General features: G+C 40.7%; 1 protein-coding gene across 1 annotated transcript in view; it reads right to left on the reverse strand.

Annotated features, from left to right (window-relative positions):
• Positions 1-9,159: 9,159 nt before the first annotated feature.
• LRP6 (LDL receptor related protein 6) overlaps positions 9,160-18,244 on the reverse strand; it is a 185,385-nt gene continuing 176,300 nt past the window's right edge. Inside the window, exons 20-23 of the mRNA XM_062194835.1 lie at positions 17,779-18,009; positions 16,389-16,525; positions 14,093-14,190; positions 9,160-10,451 (exon numbers count right to left, since the gene is read on the reverse strand). Of these exons, the coding sequence (XP_062050819.1) occupies positions 10,157-10,451; positions 14,093-14,190; positions 16,389-16,525; positions 17,779-18,009 (761 nt within the window). The 3' untranslated portion in view covers positions 9,160-10,156. The remainder of the gene's footprint in view (positions 10,452-14,092; positions 14,191-16,388; positions 16,526-17,778; positions 18,010-18,244) is intronic.

Here is an 18,244-nt window from a genome sequence, read left to right on the forward strand (position 1 = left end):
AAAAGAGACACACAGCACATTCATTCAGGTACTCTGTCCTTGCAACACCATGATTCAGTCACAGGCTCCACCCCCAGCCACCTAATCCAATCTAAGCACTTCCCAAGTTCCCACCCTCCCAGCACCATTAACATAAGAATTTGGGATATAAACATTTGCAGGAGTTGGGGTGCCAAATGACACTTAAACTATAGTATATGTCTAAAACAATCACCAAATTACATGCAACAAAAACTGACAGAATTGAAAAGATAGGAAGTTCTACAGTGATAGATGGAGACTTCAATTCCCTGCTGGAATAATGATTAAAATAATAAGGAAAAAAAATTAAGAAAATGGAGAGCTTCAAACAATAAACTACCTAGACCTAACAGACATACAGAACACTTAGCCCAACAACAGGCAGCTGCTGTGCAAAACAGTATTAACAGTTCCTTAAAAAATTAAACATAGAATTACCGTGTGATACAGCAATTACACTTCTGAGTATATTCCCAAAAGAACTAAAAGCAGAGTCTCAAAGAGATATTTGTTTATCTCTGTTATAGCAACAACATTTACAACATCTAAATGTAGAAGTAACTCAATTGTCCATCACCGGTATAGATATATAAGGGAATGTTATTTGTCCTTAGAAAAGAAGAAAATTCTAACATATTCTACAATATGAATCTACCTTGAGACCGTTATGCAAAATGAAACAAGCAAGTCACAAAGACAAATACCACATGACTGCTTACAGAAGTACTCAGAGTAGTTAAAGCCACAGAGACTACAAGTAGAACTGTGGTTGCAAGGGGCCAAGGGAAGGGAAGAGGGGGGAGTTACTGTTTAATGGGTATAGCGCTTCAGTTTTATGGGACAAAAGGAGTTATGGAGATGGATATTGGGATGATAGTTACACAAAATTATGAATGCCTTTAATACAACTATAATATACATATAGACATGGTTAAGGTGGTTACTTTTTATGCATTTTAAACTGTTATTTACAATTTAAAATGGGGGAGGGAGAATTCACAGAGGAGGGAGAAAAGGAAATACATATTGCGAACTTCTATACAAAGTGGTGTGATTTATTTCAAGGCAAGTTAAAAATTTATTTCAAAGCAAGTTAAAAACGCATACCTTGAATCACAGAGCAATGACGAAATAGGAGTATGGCTAGTAAGGTAACAGAGGAAGGAAAATGGAATACTAAAAGATACCCAATTGAAAAGACAGCCAGAGAAGAAAAAGAAACAAAAGGTTATTGGAACAAAAAGAAAATAGTACTGTAGACAAACCCAAGCAAATTTGCATTACATGTAAATGGTCCAACCTTCCAATTAGAGAGTAGAAATAGGGACAGGCTTTGTGGCTTTTTGGGTTAAGCCACCCCTTGAGACTCCTACATCCCATATTCCAGTGCCTGGGTTCGAGCCTTGCTGCTGCCTCTGACTCCACTCCAGCTTCCTGCTGGCTGATGTGCCTGAGGGGGAGCTGGTGACTGCCCAAGTTCTTGGGTTCTTGTCTTCCATATGGGAGACTCAGATGGATTTCCTGGCTCCTGGCTTCGGTCTTGTTCATCCCCAGCTGTTGCAAGCAGCAGATGGAAGGCCTCATTCTCTGTCACTCTGTCTTTCAAATAAACAGAACCGTAAAACAGAAGGGAGACATAGGGAGTGGGCTTTCAATGTAGCGGTTAAGACACCAGTTTGGATGTCACATTCCATAACTGAAGAGTATGGGTTCAAGACCTGGCTCTGCTCCCCATTCCAGCTGCTTACTAACGTGCACTGTGGGAGACAGCAGATGAGGTGTCATGTGGATGTGTCCCTGTTACTCATGTGGCAGACCACACTGAGTTCCATGCTCCTGGCCACAACCTGGCCCAGCTCCAGCCACTGCACACATTTGGGGGGTGAGCCAGTGGATAAGAGTGTTCCCTCTTGTCTGATTCTCCGCCTCTCAAAGTTTCTCTTTAAAGGTAGGAATAAAAAAAAAAAATAGAATAAGAATAAAGATCCAACTGTACTTTTTTATTTTTGGTCCAAATAGGAGACAGCCTAAAACACAAAAGATAGGTTGAAAGAACAGAAAGTACGAGTATACATGGTAAGAAGCCTGGAACGGGTTTATTACTATCAAAGCAACTTCAAGTCAAGAAGTACAGGACAGAGAAATGTCATTTGAGGGAAGGGTGAATCATTAAGAAAGACAGAACAATCCTGAATTCTATGTAGTGCCCCAAATAAAGCAAAACCCAACAGAACAAAAGGTGAGGTGGATGAATCCACAATTATCTTGGTGAGATTAACACTCCGTATTCAGTAATAGAAGGAGGTAGAAAATTAGTCAAGATAAGATTTCAACAACGTGAACCAAACTGATCTAACTTACTTCTACGCATAACTGTACCTAATGGGGTAGAATACATACTCTTTTCAAGCACTCATAAAACACTCATTAATCTAACCAGTCTGGTCCATAAAACAAGACTCAACAAATGTAAAAGGATCAAATCTCTACTATGGAAATACATTTAAAAGTTACAAAATGACATCTGGAAAATGCCCACATATTTTAAAAAGCAAGCATACTTTACAAGTGGTCTTCAAAAACTTAATGAAAAATGACTATTATGAAAAACCTATGGATTTCAAAATTGTTTTGCATCAAAATAAACTTATCTTTTTAATTCCATGTTTCCATGATTTTTTGAAGTATCTAATATATAATTCATGATTCAAAGAAACCACAGGAAAATCAGAAAATGTTTTAGACTGAGATAATGAAAACATCAACATTTGTGGGATGTAGTTAATGCCTGCTATATAAGGAAATATAGAATTTTAAATATTTATATCAGAAAGGCCTAAAATCAGATATCTAAATTTTAATCCTTAGAAGCTAATCTAACCCAAAATAAACTGAAGGAAAAAAAAATATAGCAATTAATGAAATAAAAAATGGACACACAAGGAAAGAAAACTCTTAGAAGTGGAGTGATTTCTTGAAGAGCTTAATGACACAATATCTCTAGTTCAACTAATCAAAGATAGAAGCCACGTAGGGAAGGAAAAAATCTCTCTATTCCTCCTATATTCGTGCCTGAAGTCGATGTTAACCAAACATGGGTTAATGGAGGAAGACATACAGATTTAACATGAAGACACTCAAAAAGTTTGCGAAGGGCCATTTGGTGCAGCAGTTAAACCACAGCCTGGGATGGCAGCTGCCATATGGGACTTTGTTTCCAACCCCACTTCCCGCTAATGCTAACCTGTGGGAGACCCAGGTTCTGAGTTCCTGGCTCCTGTCTTCAGAACCAACAGGAGGAAGATCTCTACCACTCTGCCTTTTAAATAAGTCAATCTTTAAAGACATTTTTTCCTATTTGTTTGAAAGGAAGACAGATCTCCTATGCACTGGCTAACTCTCAAAATGCCTGTAAACAAGCTGGGCTATGGCAGGCTGAAGCCAGGAACCAGGAACCCTACCCAGGTCTTCCATGTAGATGGCAGGGACTCAAGAATGTGAGCCTTCACCTGCTGCTTCCCAGGCAGGTGCATTAGCAAAGGGCTGATTCCGAAGCAGAATAGTCAGGACTCCAACTGGCACTCTGATATGAGATGCAGGCATCCCAAGTGGTGGCTTAACTCACCGCACCACACCACCAGACCCAGGAAAAAAAAGTTTTTTAATCATAGTACTGCATAGAATTTGAGCCTCGACCCTCTTCTTCCCATGGAACCTCCAAGAAAGAATTCTAATTAATGGACAAAACGCCAATCTCCATGACTAGACTATGAAACTGAGTGATGGCAGTGGAAGAGTTTCTGCTATGATCAGAAGTCAAAAGCTTTCAAGATAACCAGTTCTGCCACACACCTTGTGATGTAAAAAGAGCAACAGGCTGTCTTCCTTTTGAGAGGTATACATTTTTTTTTTTTAAAAGGATTTATTTATTTGAAAAGTGGATTTACAGAGGAGAGATCTTCCATCCTCTGGTTCACTCCCCAAATGGCTGCAACAGCCAGGATTTGGGCTAGGTTTAAGCCAGGAGCCAGGAGCTTCATCTCTCCGAAGTGGGTGGCTGGGGATCAAGCACTTGGGCTGTTCTCCGCTACTTTCCCAGTAGCAGGGAGCTGGATTGGAAGTGGAGCACCCAGGACTTGGACCAGCACCCATATGAGATAGTGGCATCACAGGCAGTGGCTTAATTTGCTGCATCACAATGCCAGCCCAGGGAGGTATAAATTCTTTTTGGAAACCACAGCAAGGGCCAAAGAGAAAGGAGGCACTGAACAGGCATCTACGTGCAATAGGAGCACCACACAGATGTTTGGCCTCCAGCAGCTGACTGCCTTCTAACACTACTCATGCCTAGAATGCTTTAGGTACAAGTGCCTCTCCAGAATAGGTAGTGGAACTTGCTGATTGAAGAGCTGAGGTTCAGAAGACAGTAATACTGAATGAGTTAAGACACACCTTGACAATGAATTAGAATGTAAGAGATCAAGATCTAGATCTCAATCCATGTCTTTTTCCCTCCACTTTTTGCCATCCAGTTTCTCAAATTGTGCACTACAACTTTTCACACTTTGGCATTTCCTCTTGAGCTTGGTCACAAGCAGGCTTTTTAAAGGAGTCAGCAGAGCCACAGCTAGGTTCACTTATTTGAAAGCACCTGCTAAGAAAGATGTTCTATCATTTGGTTTCCATTCAATCCCATTACTTGAGTTCAACCACTGCAAACAAGAGCTGCTTGCCTCCTTTCCTACAAACCCGGAAACTTAGACTCACACAGGAGTCTAAGGTCTCTTCTGTTTTACTATGATTCAATTTTACCTTGTGGAAAAAGTGTCCTATCCTACTGGGCTCAGAGACCAACAGGATGGGTTTGCTCAGAGTCCACACTAGGATTCTTTTTAGGAGTTTATGAAAACAAGAGTAGGCTTGTTTTCAAGAAGCCAGACCATTTCTTCATTTTCTGCTCCCTGTCACAGATATTGCCAGGGCTGAACTAGGTCAAAGTCCTTCTCAGACCTCTCTTCCCAGGGCAGTATTTGTGTGAAATGTAAACAACGCTGGATTTTACTGGATCTGCAACACGGCACTATTATTTCTATCACAGCGAAATACAACCATCTACTGTTCTGATTTCCCATTGAAAAGAAATGACACTTTTATTTTTCCATGGTTTTATTATAAAAATCAACATTTCATTTGTTACAATTCAGCTTACTGTAATAATCAAAAAGGGAATTTATACAAGGTGTTTTTATACAGTTTATAATTAAAGCACTTATTTTACAAAAAGGGGGAAGTGAATAAGCGGATGAGGGCTGACCAAATGTTGGTCATTATAATATAAATACATCCTTGCAAAGCACATCGTACCCAAGTCGTACCCAAGTCGATGGACAAGAAACACCAGTTGACTTTAAGACAATGACGAAGATTAAAGCTCAAGAAAAAATTTTTAAAACATAAAGGATAAACATCTGAAAGCAGCACCAGATCCTTCACTTGCAAATAAGGCCAGTCCAGTCTAAGCTTCTGCGTATCCTCTTCGTGCTTGAAAATTTCCTAACCCAGACACTTAGCTTCATGTAGTATTGGATTTACGCATTTTTTCTGCTTTTTGTTCTAATAGCCATATTTATCCATTGTTATAAACAGACATATATCTACACAGATATACATCTCTCCAACCCCCATCCTGCTTTAACATGATTAAAAACAAAATGGACAGTTAAGCAAAAGCATGTTGTAATTCTTTGGTGTTAACTTTTGGGCAAGCCTTAAGTGATGGTGGGATTTTTTTTTTTTTTAAAGATTTATTTATTTACTTGAAAAGCAGAGGAGAGTTAGAGATAGAGAGGGAGGAAGGGAGGAAGGGAGGAAGGGAGAGGGAGAGAGAGAGAGAGGGAGAAGGAGAGAAGGAAAGAGGGAGGGAGGGAGCACACTCCCATCATCTATTGTCTTCCCAGGCCATTAGCAGGGATGCTGGACAGGGGCAGTCAGGACTTGAACTGGCTCCTAATCGGGATGCTGGCATCAAGAGCAGCCACTTAACCCAGTTGGGCACAGTGCCAGGCCTGCTGGTGGGAGATCTCAGGGTGAGTTTACATTAGATCACACACCACTTCTAAGTACAAGGAATCACTTGCCTCAACTGAAGGAAGGAGGATGAGGGTCGAGTTAGTAATTTAATTCCAAGCCATCAAGACTGATCTAAAACTCTGTCTCCCCCTCTATGCAGGCCTAATGTAATGAGACATGGAATCGTGGGAAGAGAAATAGCATGAGGACCAGAGTCACAATGCTTGTAATTTAATTTTTTAAAATTATAAATGTCTAATTTATACAAAGTCCAAATCCCCCTACTCTAAAACTGTGAGAAATTCAAAAGTTAAATTTGAGACTATTAGGAATAAGACCATCCCTAAAGCCAGAAACTACACGTATCCTGGTTGATTTTCTCAGACCACCTATTACTTCTCGGCTGACTTCACGCTTGGGATATGGAAAGGAACTTGCATTTATACTTCCTTGGGTGAGTTAGTCCACCTGTACACTGAGAGTATCCACTCCTGTTCACATTGCACACAAACTGCAGATGCCACATTGAAACTGAGGCCCTGTACATGTGCTAAAAGCATGGCATACATGTTGAGTGTGAAAAGCCCAATGCTTCTGTTTCTCGATCTTGTTGGATTTGTGAAAGTAACCAATATGCAGCTCCTATGGCACGCACATCAGTAAAGTGGCAAGTTTTTCCCTGCAAGAAATCAATTTAAAATGCTGCAATTTCTAAGAATTTAATCTAGGCATAACAGACAGGAAGGCAGCAGTAGCCCATGTTACAAAGAAGTAAACTTACTCAAGGCAAGCCTCTTTATAGTTTCCTTTGTAACTCCTCGTTATCAGCCTACATAAACCTACTCATTAACAGGCTAGGTCGGCTACAGCTACTAACTCTATGGAAAGTATTCTTCATGAATGGGCCTTTACATACAACATAAAGATGTTCCCCAAACACTGACTGCTAACTAAGAAAAGATGGTGGTTATTTTTGACATCTTCAAGATCAAATTGTCCTCAAATGAAATGTTTTTACTTTAGGGTATTTTTACATGATGAAACAAATACAATTCCAATCATCTTAAAAATTTACTGCCCAAAGACATTTTCTCAAATTGGTCCACATTAGATGAATATATTTTAATGAAAATCTTCATTATAAATAGCTATCACCTCTCTAGAATAGTGGTTCTCAAATTTTATTGAAGGGTATCTTCTTGTTGATACTGCACAAAGTATTTTCATATTAAAATTAACTATGCAATTTTCTTAAATAAGCAGTCTGTCTAGTAAAACAGACATCTTGTGGTAAGCTAGTATAGACCAATGGCACCAAGTACCCAAGGCATAATAAAATCTCATGGAAGAAGAAGTGCCATTATTTCACTTAAGCAACTTAGGCTGTATAACCACCAAGTCCAGTGCAGGATATGATGCTAAATTTCATTCCTCAGATCATTTTAATCACATCACTAAGAAGGCATACTTTAAGAGGCAAGTTAAAAAAAAAAAAAAAAAGTACCTAATGACTTTTTTCCCCCTCATTTCCTCCTTTGGATAATGAACCTAGCAAAATACTAAAATTAAAACTTCTTTTTCAATTTCTGATTTGTATTCTCATTATTTTTTCTCCTCCTCAGTTTTCCCAATTAAAGCTCTTGCTTAATAAAATTTACTTAAGCTTAAGTGTCCATCGTAACCTGAGGGTCAGTAAAACTTTCCAGAATCGGACAATTCTCTCACTAAAGAGTATGCTTAGAAATACCAAAAATCCATCTCAACTACCCCAGAAAGAGGATACTAAGATTAAGCTGAACTGCCTTCAAATAATTTCAAACAAATTGGCACACAAATTAGTATTTTGCAAGAAGAGGCCATTGCCATCGCAGTACAAGCACTTGGACTGAGACAAAACAAGGCAATATTCTTCTTAGTTTATTATAGTGCAAGTTTCCACATGGGAAGCCCACCAGATAAAGATGCACGTTAAAAAATGTAAACATATAGAATTCTCAAATTCTAATTGATACCCAGTTATTGCTAACCTTTCCATCTTCATTTAAACATCAAGTGTTCCCATGTGTCACAGAATGCAAGTTTAGTGTCCATTCTTAGACTGGGAGCACGTTGTTCCATTAACAGGAAGAGTTAATGCTGATGGATGACCATTTAGTCATATGCAAAATCAGTGCACCTGATCATTCTCATTAGCTGTCCCCAACAATCTGAGCATTATTCTGAAACCATATTTTCTTCTTTAAAAAGTTTATTTAGATATTTTTTGAGTGGCCTGAAGCATTACTTCATCCCTGCCAAAAATTCTGAATCCTTTCTTTTGTTATTTTCTCTTGCAAGTCAGAGAGGCCCTGACAAGACAGCATTAAAAACAAAAACCGAAGTCATTTCATAACTAACTGGCCAGCACCTGCTCAGGTCAAAGTACATCTGTTTGAAAACACATTCAGTTTTAGCAGAGAAGTGCCAGACATGTGTTAAAAGCAAGAGACTAACTTGTGGCAAGGAGGCAGAGCAGGCTAGAACTGCTGCATGGGTCATCCCTGGAAGCTTAAGGTGGCAGCCGCAGCACTGCACATGACAGCAGGTCAGGCAGACGGAGTGAGATTTCCATAGTCCCTGCTCCCATGTTCTGACAGCTGAGATGTTAATAGTTGGCCTTCTTATTTACTCCCCAAATGATTGTTAAATTACTTAGTTCATAATGTAATAAGACGGGACACGCATAAAAACATAGATGATTATAAGAATAATTTGTGGATAATTCGAAAACAACCTTACATTCACAGTGGATAACAGGAAGATATTAAACTCATGTCACACATCAGAAGAGGTACATATGTAGACATCATTCTGAGGAAAAATTGGCCTAAAGAGCACGAAAATGGCACAAACAGTTAATATAGGGAAAAACCTAATGACAAAAAATTTTATTTTTAAATAGATTGTCTCTAACCAGAACATATTTAAATGTTTTACTCAAAAAAAAAAAACATATAAAAGTGATTTCATATTGTGATATTATATGATGAAAGTACTGCAAGGATATATGATTAATTTACAACAAAAACATAATGGTTAAATTTGCAATTCTTAAACACTGTCTATATGTTGTAAGGAGACATTTTAATGAATGTTAAAATGACCTTGAAGTAAAGAAAAGAAATAATATGTCTAATCTTTGATCATTATGTAAAAACATCAGTCAATGAAGAGCTAAACCTACTGGGGAATGGAGCTAGTAGAAATATTAAAATCAAACTTTGATTTAGACAATTCCATTTCTTTAATTCCTTGAATACATCCTGGTATTTTGGCAAAAATGGCCTACAAAGTTGCTGGGGGAGGCAGCAAAGTGAAAGCACGACTTTGTGATGGAGGAGTAGGCTCTAAGGCAGGGACAGAAGACCTGCACACACGTGGCCCTGCAGCATCTTCCCAGACAGCTGATCTCACCTGACAACAGCAACACCAGAATGGATTTTGCAAATATCTATTTCCTCACAAAAATTCAGTTGGATTCCGAGAGAAAACAAAGCCCTTTGTCCAAGGTTAGTATCTCCCCTCCCCCCTTCATGATGTCTTCACTTGTTGGCCCTCAAATGTTAGTTAACATGAGGCTATTTGGCTTCTTCCAAGTATCTATGGTTTGCTGCTCTGAGATGGACTTAATTGTCGTCGTCATCTTTTTTTTTCATTTTTGGTATCAATAAAGCCCAGACATTCCTGGTCAGAGATGCCTTTATTATTCCTGTTTCCTTTGTACTCAGTCACTTCACTGGGTTTAAGGCATGCTTTGTGTATTTAGTTTGCAAAAATAAAATTTTTAGTACAAATTTATTTTTTATACAAACTTTTATGGCACAAGCAGCAAATCTGCTGTTTTAAGAAAATATATAAATATCCTTTTCTTCTGTACAAATATCTCCAGTATCCCCTAGCCCATTTTATAATTTTAACTGTACAAAGTCTGCCTCAGCCTTCTCTAACAGCCCCCTCCCCCCCAGATCTCAACCACACTGTATTTACATGTTTGCGGTGGAGGCAGTCAGAGGAGGAGGGCCCCTCCTCAGGAGGAGTCCGTGCAGGGAGAGGGCGGTGGCGGGTAGAGGTGATGCGAGTAGCTCCTCTCCGTGTACGGGGAAGGAGGGCAGCTTTCATAGTTCTCCTCTGCCGACAAGTATTGGCTTCGAGGTGTGGGAGGTGGGGGCACAGGTTCTGAGTCATAGTTTAAGTCACTGGTGTAGCCCTTGGCTGTTGCCACTGAGGTCATTCTCCGGCTAGGAGCATAGTCACTGTCACAGACATCTGTGCTGCAGGGTGTGGTGGGAGGTGCAAAGTGCCGGTAACTATATGGCCTGTAGCTGGGACGGGAAGGAAATAAAGAGAAGCAGAGTTAGTTTCACAGCAAAATGATTTTCCTTATCAGAATTCAGAGATATCTGAGGTAAACTTCACTTCGAAAACAACAAGCTACTGCAATTTAAATTTGCGCAGATCCAGAGGCAATTTCCAATGGCAGACTGGAAGAAGGAGACAGCACACATTTTCATATTTGGCAAATAAATGTAATTAGAGGCAAGTGCGATGGACAAGATGGAGAAGCGGAGGTGAACTTGATCCAGTCTCTGGATGTGCTCCTGTCTCTTCCAGTTAAACTGTACCACAGAATGAAAGCTATACAACGGTCACCTCTGGAAAATCTTTGCATACCTTTTGCATTTACTTAATGGAGTAGACCTCACCAATTTCTGCAATTTTATGGCCCGTGAGAAGCATAAGTCTTTGTGTGTTTTACACTACTCAAACATGTTAACATTCTCTCAACGTTCTTTAACCACTCCATAATTTATCTGATAAATAATTTAATGATGCCTGAATACTTTGTTTCTTTAAAACCCAAACACCATACAACCCAGGCTGAGCTTTTCCGGACAGCTATGAGCCACACCTACCCCATTACACTGCTGCTGCTAGCAAGAGGACACCGCTGTGGTCTGAGGGGAACAGTTTTGATTCCTTGCATAGATAAATACACAGTCAAAGGGCAGCTTTAACTGAACATCAAAATGAGTAATTTTATGTACCCACTTAAGGCCAGTGAATTTTCAAATACATTTCAGAAAAGCCTAACTTACTTCTTATACTTATCTTTTCAACTAATCTACAGTTGTTAAGTTCATAGCATAGCTAACTCAAGAAAAATGAATTGGAAAGAGAGCAGCATACCAGTGAAAGTAAGACTTGATCTAAGTGCTGCCTCTGCTCTCATTCTTACTTCTATTTGCAACTTCTCCTATCTCTTTTTCCTAAATATGGAAAAACTTATCTTATTTCATATTAATCCCCAAGATTTATTCATAAGCTTTCTCATCAAAATGGCTGCAAGAGAAGGGGCAGGAACAAGTATACAGCTGATAAAAACAATGCACGAAGTGTCTGGTGAGACAAAGCACCACAGATAATATCCCTGGACACAAACCATCTGACATCACCTGGGCTTTGCCTCAAAAGAAACAGCTGCCAGAAGTGCACAAGTTCCCAGACCTGCCAAGCAGGCTCTCACAGGCTTTTACTGTCAATATTGACATGATTTCATGGTGTTTTGTTTCATTTGGTCTTATCGCTCCATACAATCAAGTATGAAGCCTTCGTGAAATTTCCTGACTCAACATTTAAAACACCAAACACATTTTCACGAGGGGGGAAAAAAAAAGACAAAGAAAAGAAAAAAAGGAAAAGTAAGAAAAGAAAGCAGAATGAACAAAATTCTTTTAAAGCCCTGATTTAAACAAAAACCTCAACAGATGACAAAAAGTTGACTCCATAATAAACAGAAATTGGCCTTGACTTGAGACATGGAAATTGACTGAATAAAAATTGTTTTCAGTGCAATTATGCTTATTTTGATCCAACAGTGTTTTAGTTTATTTGAATTAAAGAAATTAATTTTCAAGAATAAAATTCTAAGTCATTCCAATTTTCAGACTTCTACTTTTCTGTTTTGGCTTCTTAGCTAATTATTTTTAATGATTTCAATGTGCATTGAATGCAGCTTTTTTTTTTTAGGATTTTTACTTATTTGTTTAAAAGTCAGATTCAGAGAGAGAGAGGAGAGAGAGGGAGAGAGTTCGATCTTCCATCCATTGGTTCACTCCCCAAATGGCTGCAATGGCCAGAACTGGGCCAGGCTGAAGCCAGGAGCCTGTTTCCCAAGTGGGTGCAAGGGCCCAAACATTTGGGCCACCTTCTGTTGCTTTCCCAGACGCATTAGCAGGGAGCTGTATCAGAAGAAGTGTAGCCGGGACTCAAACTGGTGCCCATATGGGATGCTGGGGCTCACGTGCCATCCCCAACTTTATTTTTACTTCTTTTTTTTGAAAGGTAGAGAGGGGTTGGGTGGGGAGAAGAGGGAAGAAATAAAGAAGGGGAAGGAAGAGAAGGAGGGAGAGAGGAAGGGAGGGAGGGAGAAGGGGAGAGATATTTTCCATCAGCTGGTTAGCTGGTTTGTCCCTCAAATGAACAAAACAGCCAGGGCTTGGACAGGCCAAAGTCAGAAGCTTGGAACTCAATCTATCTCCAATATGGACTGCAGATACTTAAGCCATCAATACTGCCTCCTAGGGTCTTCATTAGCAGGAAGCTGGATTGGAAGAGGAGCAGCGATTGAAATCTAGGTACTCCAGTAAAGGATGTGATGCCTCAGGCAACGACTTAACCCAACTACTACACCAAATGTCCACCCCAGTTTTGGCTTTTTGAAACAAACCTGTGTTAAGGAAAGCAACATTACAATAAATCACAAAAATAATCAAAGCCAACCCTTTGTCAAATACGGTCTTATCTAACCAGAAATAACAACACCGAGTGAGATATTTCAAGTAGTTTCTAGTGCAATTCCACACATGCTTGAAGTTTTATCAGATGCATCTGACTGACATGCCAGGAAATACCTCATCTAGAAGGTAACGGGCACTCAGTGATCAACAGAGAACACCCAGCTGCTGGCCTCCTGCTGAAGATGGAATAGGCTGACACAACAACACCTGACCTACTCAACACATTCTTCAGACTCACAAGTTAGCACAGAGGCACAGTTTCTCCTCTTTAGGCTTATAAACACACTTCATTGATTTTAATTATAGTCTAGATCTATTATCTATTCCATACAACTACATGAGACATCTTTTACTCCAGACAGTAACAGCAATTTATCCACAGGCTGACCTTAAACTTGTTCAATGTTTCTCAAAATCTGTGCTCTTAATACTCATGCTATTTTAAGAGCTTCTGTGACTCCCAGAACAGTATTCTTACCCCAATGTTCTAGTCCTAGAGTATTAATCAAACTTACCCTCAATTGTAATCTACCTTGAAATCACATTAGTGATTAAAATACTGCCGAAGCCTGAGGCTCTACTTATATCCTCTAAAAGCCAGTATTGATGGCTCTACTTCTTCTTCTTCTTTTTTTTTTTTTTAATTTACTTATTTGAAGGCAGAGTTAGGGGCAGAGGCAGAGAGAGAGAGAGTGAGAGAGGTCTTCTACCCGCTGGTTTACTCCCTAGATGGCCGCAATGGCCACAGCTGCACCAATCTGAAGCCAGGAGCCAGGACTTTCTTCTGGGTCTCCCACATGGGTGCAGGGGCCCAAGGACTTGGGCCATCTTCTACTGCTTTCCCAGGCCATAGCAGAGAGCTGGATTGAAGTGGATCAGTTGGGACTCGAGCCAGCGCCCATATGGGATGCAGGCACTGCAGGCAGCGGCTTTACCTGCTATGCCACAGCGCTGGTCCCATTGGTGGCTCTCTTTAAAAATAAGCATAACGCCTTGAAAGAAAAGGATCTGCAGTGGGGCAACATCAGCATTACCAACACAAGATGCCTATTCTCTATTTGATGGTCATCATCCACTCATTTGGAACTATAGCAAACCCCAAACGAGAATATTTCTTCCTTCTAAAAAGTATTTCAACTTATATCAGAGGAAGGTGTATGTATTACCTGTATGATCTATGAGTAGAAGGACTGTTGGAAGAATAACCAAATTCCATGGTATAATGTGATCGCTCTGTGGCTGGGGATGGTGGAGGGTTCAAAATCTAAAAGAAAAATAAAATTAAAATAACAATAGTCTATCCAAGACAAAGACTACTAGAATTTCTTTCAACTTCACTTCCTTCATCTCTGTTCCTATGCCCTTTCATTACACTATTAGCACAATCCTCCTTTGAAAAGAACCAGCCTCAAATAGCACTGTAGGATTGTAGCTTTCTGTTCCCTAGGCCAATAGCATGATGGCTAAACAGCTTAAAGGGATGAAAAGAAAATCTGGAATCTATAAGTCACTCACATAAGTTTAGCAAAGCTAGGTTTTGATTTTTTTTTTTTTTTTTTTTTAATTTTTGACAGGCAGAGTGGACAGTGAGAGAGAGAGAGACAGAGAGAAAGGTCTTCCTTTTGCCATTGGTTCACCCTCTAATGGCCGCCGCGGTAGCGCGCTGCGGCCGGCGCACCGCGCTGTTCCGATGGCAGGAGCCAGGTGCTTATCCTGGTCTCCCCTGGGGTGCAGAGCCCAAACACTTGGGCCATCCTCCACTGCACTCCCTGGCCACAGCAGAGAGCTGGCCTGGAAGAGGGGCAACCGGGACAGGATCGGTGCCCCGACCGGGACTAGAACCCGGTGTGCCGGCGCCGCAAGGCGGAGGATTAGCCTGTTGAGCCACGGCGCCGGCCTTGATTTTTTAATTACAGATTTCTTAAAGATTACTAATTTAAAAGAAATTCCAAGTTTGCTTCCTCTTTTGTGAAATCTTGAAACACAAGTCCTAAATCTTTCAAGAAGTACCACTTAGTGGTTCTACTTTTACATCAAATGTGAAATTAGTGCCCAGTGTACTCAAGCACACTGATTATTATTTAAAAGACTTACAAAGCTTAGTGCTAACTTCTTCTTTAAGCCTTATACAAGGGGGCTCCAAAAAGTTCACAGAAAATTTATTCTGAAAAAACCATGCACTGGTTTCAATTTTTTTGCACCAAAACAAACTTATCTATTATTCTCTTTTACTGGGGGTAGAGGGAGAAAGAGAGAAGAGTGCACACGTGCCTGAGTATGTGCATGTGTGCACACAGACTCAAACCCACTGGCTTACTTCCCAAATGCCAACAATGGCTGGGGCTAATGCCAAGAGCTAGGAACTCAGTAACTCAATCCAGGTCTCCATATGGGTTGAAGGAACCCAATCATTTGAGCCATTTCTGCCACCCAGGTGTTGCATTAGCAGGAAGATGGGTGTCAAGAGTTGGAGCCGGGAATCAAATCCAGATAGTTTCACGCTGAACACAGATGAGTTAACTGCTAGGCTACATGCCCATGCCTACACTTATCTTTTTTAAAATTTTGTAGTAGACAATTATGCTCCTCTGAGGATAACAGATCTTTAAAAGATTTATTTTCTTATTTGAAAGGTAGAGTATTACACAGACACACAGAGAAAGAGAGAGAGAGAGATTGATTTTCCATATGTTGGTTCACTCCCTAAATAACTACAGGACTGTGCCAGGCAGAAGCCAAAGAGCCAGGAACTCCATTCTGGTCTCCCACATGGGTGGCAGGGGCCCAAGTATGATCCAGTGCCTTCCCAGACACATTAGCAAGAAGCTGGATGGGAGGCAGATCAACACAGGGCTCAAACTGGCACTCCAATATGGGATGCTGGAGCCCTAAGCAGTGGCTTAACTCACTGTGCTACACATGGGTTCCTCGTACACTTAACTTTTAATTCTATTTTGTGATGAACATTTCGAAGCCCTCTTATATGTTTAAGTTCTCTACCACAAAACCAATTTCATCTTACTACCACTCACTACCCATATTCAAATGATTTAAAAATCTAAAAGCCCACAGATCGTAGCATTCAAAGAAAAACGAACGGCCAGCGCCGCGGCTCACTAGGCTAATCCTCCGCCTTGCGGCACCGGCACACCGGGTTCTAGTCCCGGTCGGGGCACCAATCCTGTCCCGGTTGCCCCTCTTCCAGGCCAGCTCTCTGCTGTGGCCAGGGAGTGCAGTGGAGGATGGCCCAAGTCCTTGGGCCCTGCACCCCATGGGAGACCAGGAGAAGCACCTGGCTCCTGCCTTCGGATCGGCGCAGTGCGCCGGCCGCAGCGGCCATTGGAGGGTGAACCAACGGCAAAGGAAGACCTTTCTCTGTCTCTCTCTCTCACTGTCCACTCTGCCTGTCAAAAAAAAAAAAAAAAAAAAAAAAAGAAAAGAAAAGAAAAACGGACTACTTACTGCAGGAAAGTAAGTGCCTTTGGTGCTGGAAGAACTGCTTGATGATGCTCCTGTGACATGAGCTCGATCATAGGGGGGTCCACTGCTTCCCCCCATGATGCTGAGGGAGCTGATCATTGATTTACCTCGAGACATTCCTACAATGACAGTGGGGTTAACACTGAGGATGACTAAGATCTATAAAAATAAATGAAACAGTTTTGTTCAACTGTGGGACCACAAATACCAACATTCAAATAGTATGATTTTGAATCAACTCCTGCTCTCTTTCCTAAAAATAGCTGAAATACTTGATGGAGAAAGGAAACCAATGTCCTCTAGATGTGAATGCTTCCACTGAGAGTCAGCCTAGAAAAAGGCCAAGAACAGCTCACAGCTCCGCCCTCCCCTGGGGGAAGCAGAGTTCTTCAAAATGAAAAGTTTCATCCTGCTGAAGTTTTGATGGCTAGAGGCTGTGAAACAGAGTAGATGAAGAAAAGTTTATTCAAAAGGAAATAAGTCATTTTTAAGGCATAAACCCAACATATGGAAGATATTTCTTCATCTACTGAATGCAAGTGTGGCTGGAATGAAAACTACCAAAGGTGAAGGAGGAATCACAGTTTTCCCAAGTACCTCCCCACATTCCACTAGCTGAAAACTGGTATGGCAGCAGGGCAACATTACCATTAACAGCTTCGAAACGATGCCTACTTGCTTAAGAGTCACACCCAGAATAAATTCCTATTTTTTCAGAGGGTTTTTGCCAGGCACTTACTTCTTCACGTTCATTAAAAGGAAGGCTTCTTTTCACTAAGGGCACCAAGGAACACTGAAAATAAATCGTAACTACCCTAAAGGAATATGACCTAGCCAAGGGTAGAAATTCTGGCTCCACAGCTATGCCTAAATCAGCCCTCGTCCCACTTTGTCACATGAAATGTCAGAAGAAAACATACGACAATACATAGATTCCTCCCTTGTATCACTCAGCTATTTCCAAATCTTCGCCAAAGGGAATCTATTTTCTGGCCTCCTTTTATTCTTAGATTCAATAACATTGTGGTTCTCAGGGAGTAAACTTAAAGAACGTGTGGTTTATAACTCTTCTCACTGGATGACTGGTAATTTGCTTTTAGTAGAGCATCCAGAAATGCAGTCAGAATGGCTAAGAGCCTGTCAACGCGTCTGCTTAACATTCTTTCGCAATTTCAATCATGCCAAACCTAAGGCCTTTTGTGCAAAGAGAAGGTGCTAAAAGTAAAAACAAACCTTTGTTCTTGTAACTTTTTAAAACATGATGTAATCTAATTTCAGATAGGCTCCGGGTAGTACCCTGTCTCCCTAGAAGAAACTTGGCAACCTTGCCAGGACTTAAGACGTGATTCTCAGTAGAGCAGTCACCACTCACCTGGAAGAGATCCTGACAAAGAACTTGGGTGTGGCACATAGCCAAGTGGCACCGATGCTGGTCCATGTACCACATAGTCATTAGTCATGGTTTCCCCATCTCCCTTCATTCGCGGACATAGCATCCTCTGGCAGATGAAGTATATAGTTCCAGACACAAAAATGGTGACAATCACTCCAATAACCGAACCAACTGTATTGGTGGCCTGTGGTGCGGGCTCTTCAGTGGGATCTAAAACCAAGAATGCAGTACGGTCATCGAATGGAAAGACAACCACAGCAGCAATCAAAAAGAGGGCTTGCTAGCAGCATGTGATGCTAAGGCCCAACTAAGAAACTTGTTTTTCTTTCATGAATACATATGTACCATGCCCCATGGACATTTCAATCAAATGCCATCCTTAAGAATCAAAGTGAAGACAGAAACAAAACAAATGACTGAGAAGCAAATTGTAAATAAAGAGAAA

This window comes from Lepus europaeus, chromosome 6, assembly GCF_033115175.1.
Source record: "Lepus europaeus isolate LE1 chromosome 6, mLepTim1.pri, whole genome shotgun sequence".
NCBI lineage: Eukaryota > Metazoa > Chordata > Mammalia > Lagomorpha > Leporidae > Lepus > Lepus europaeus.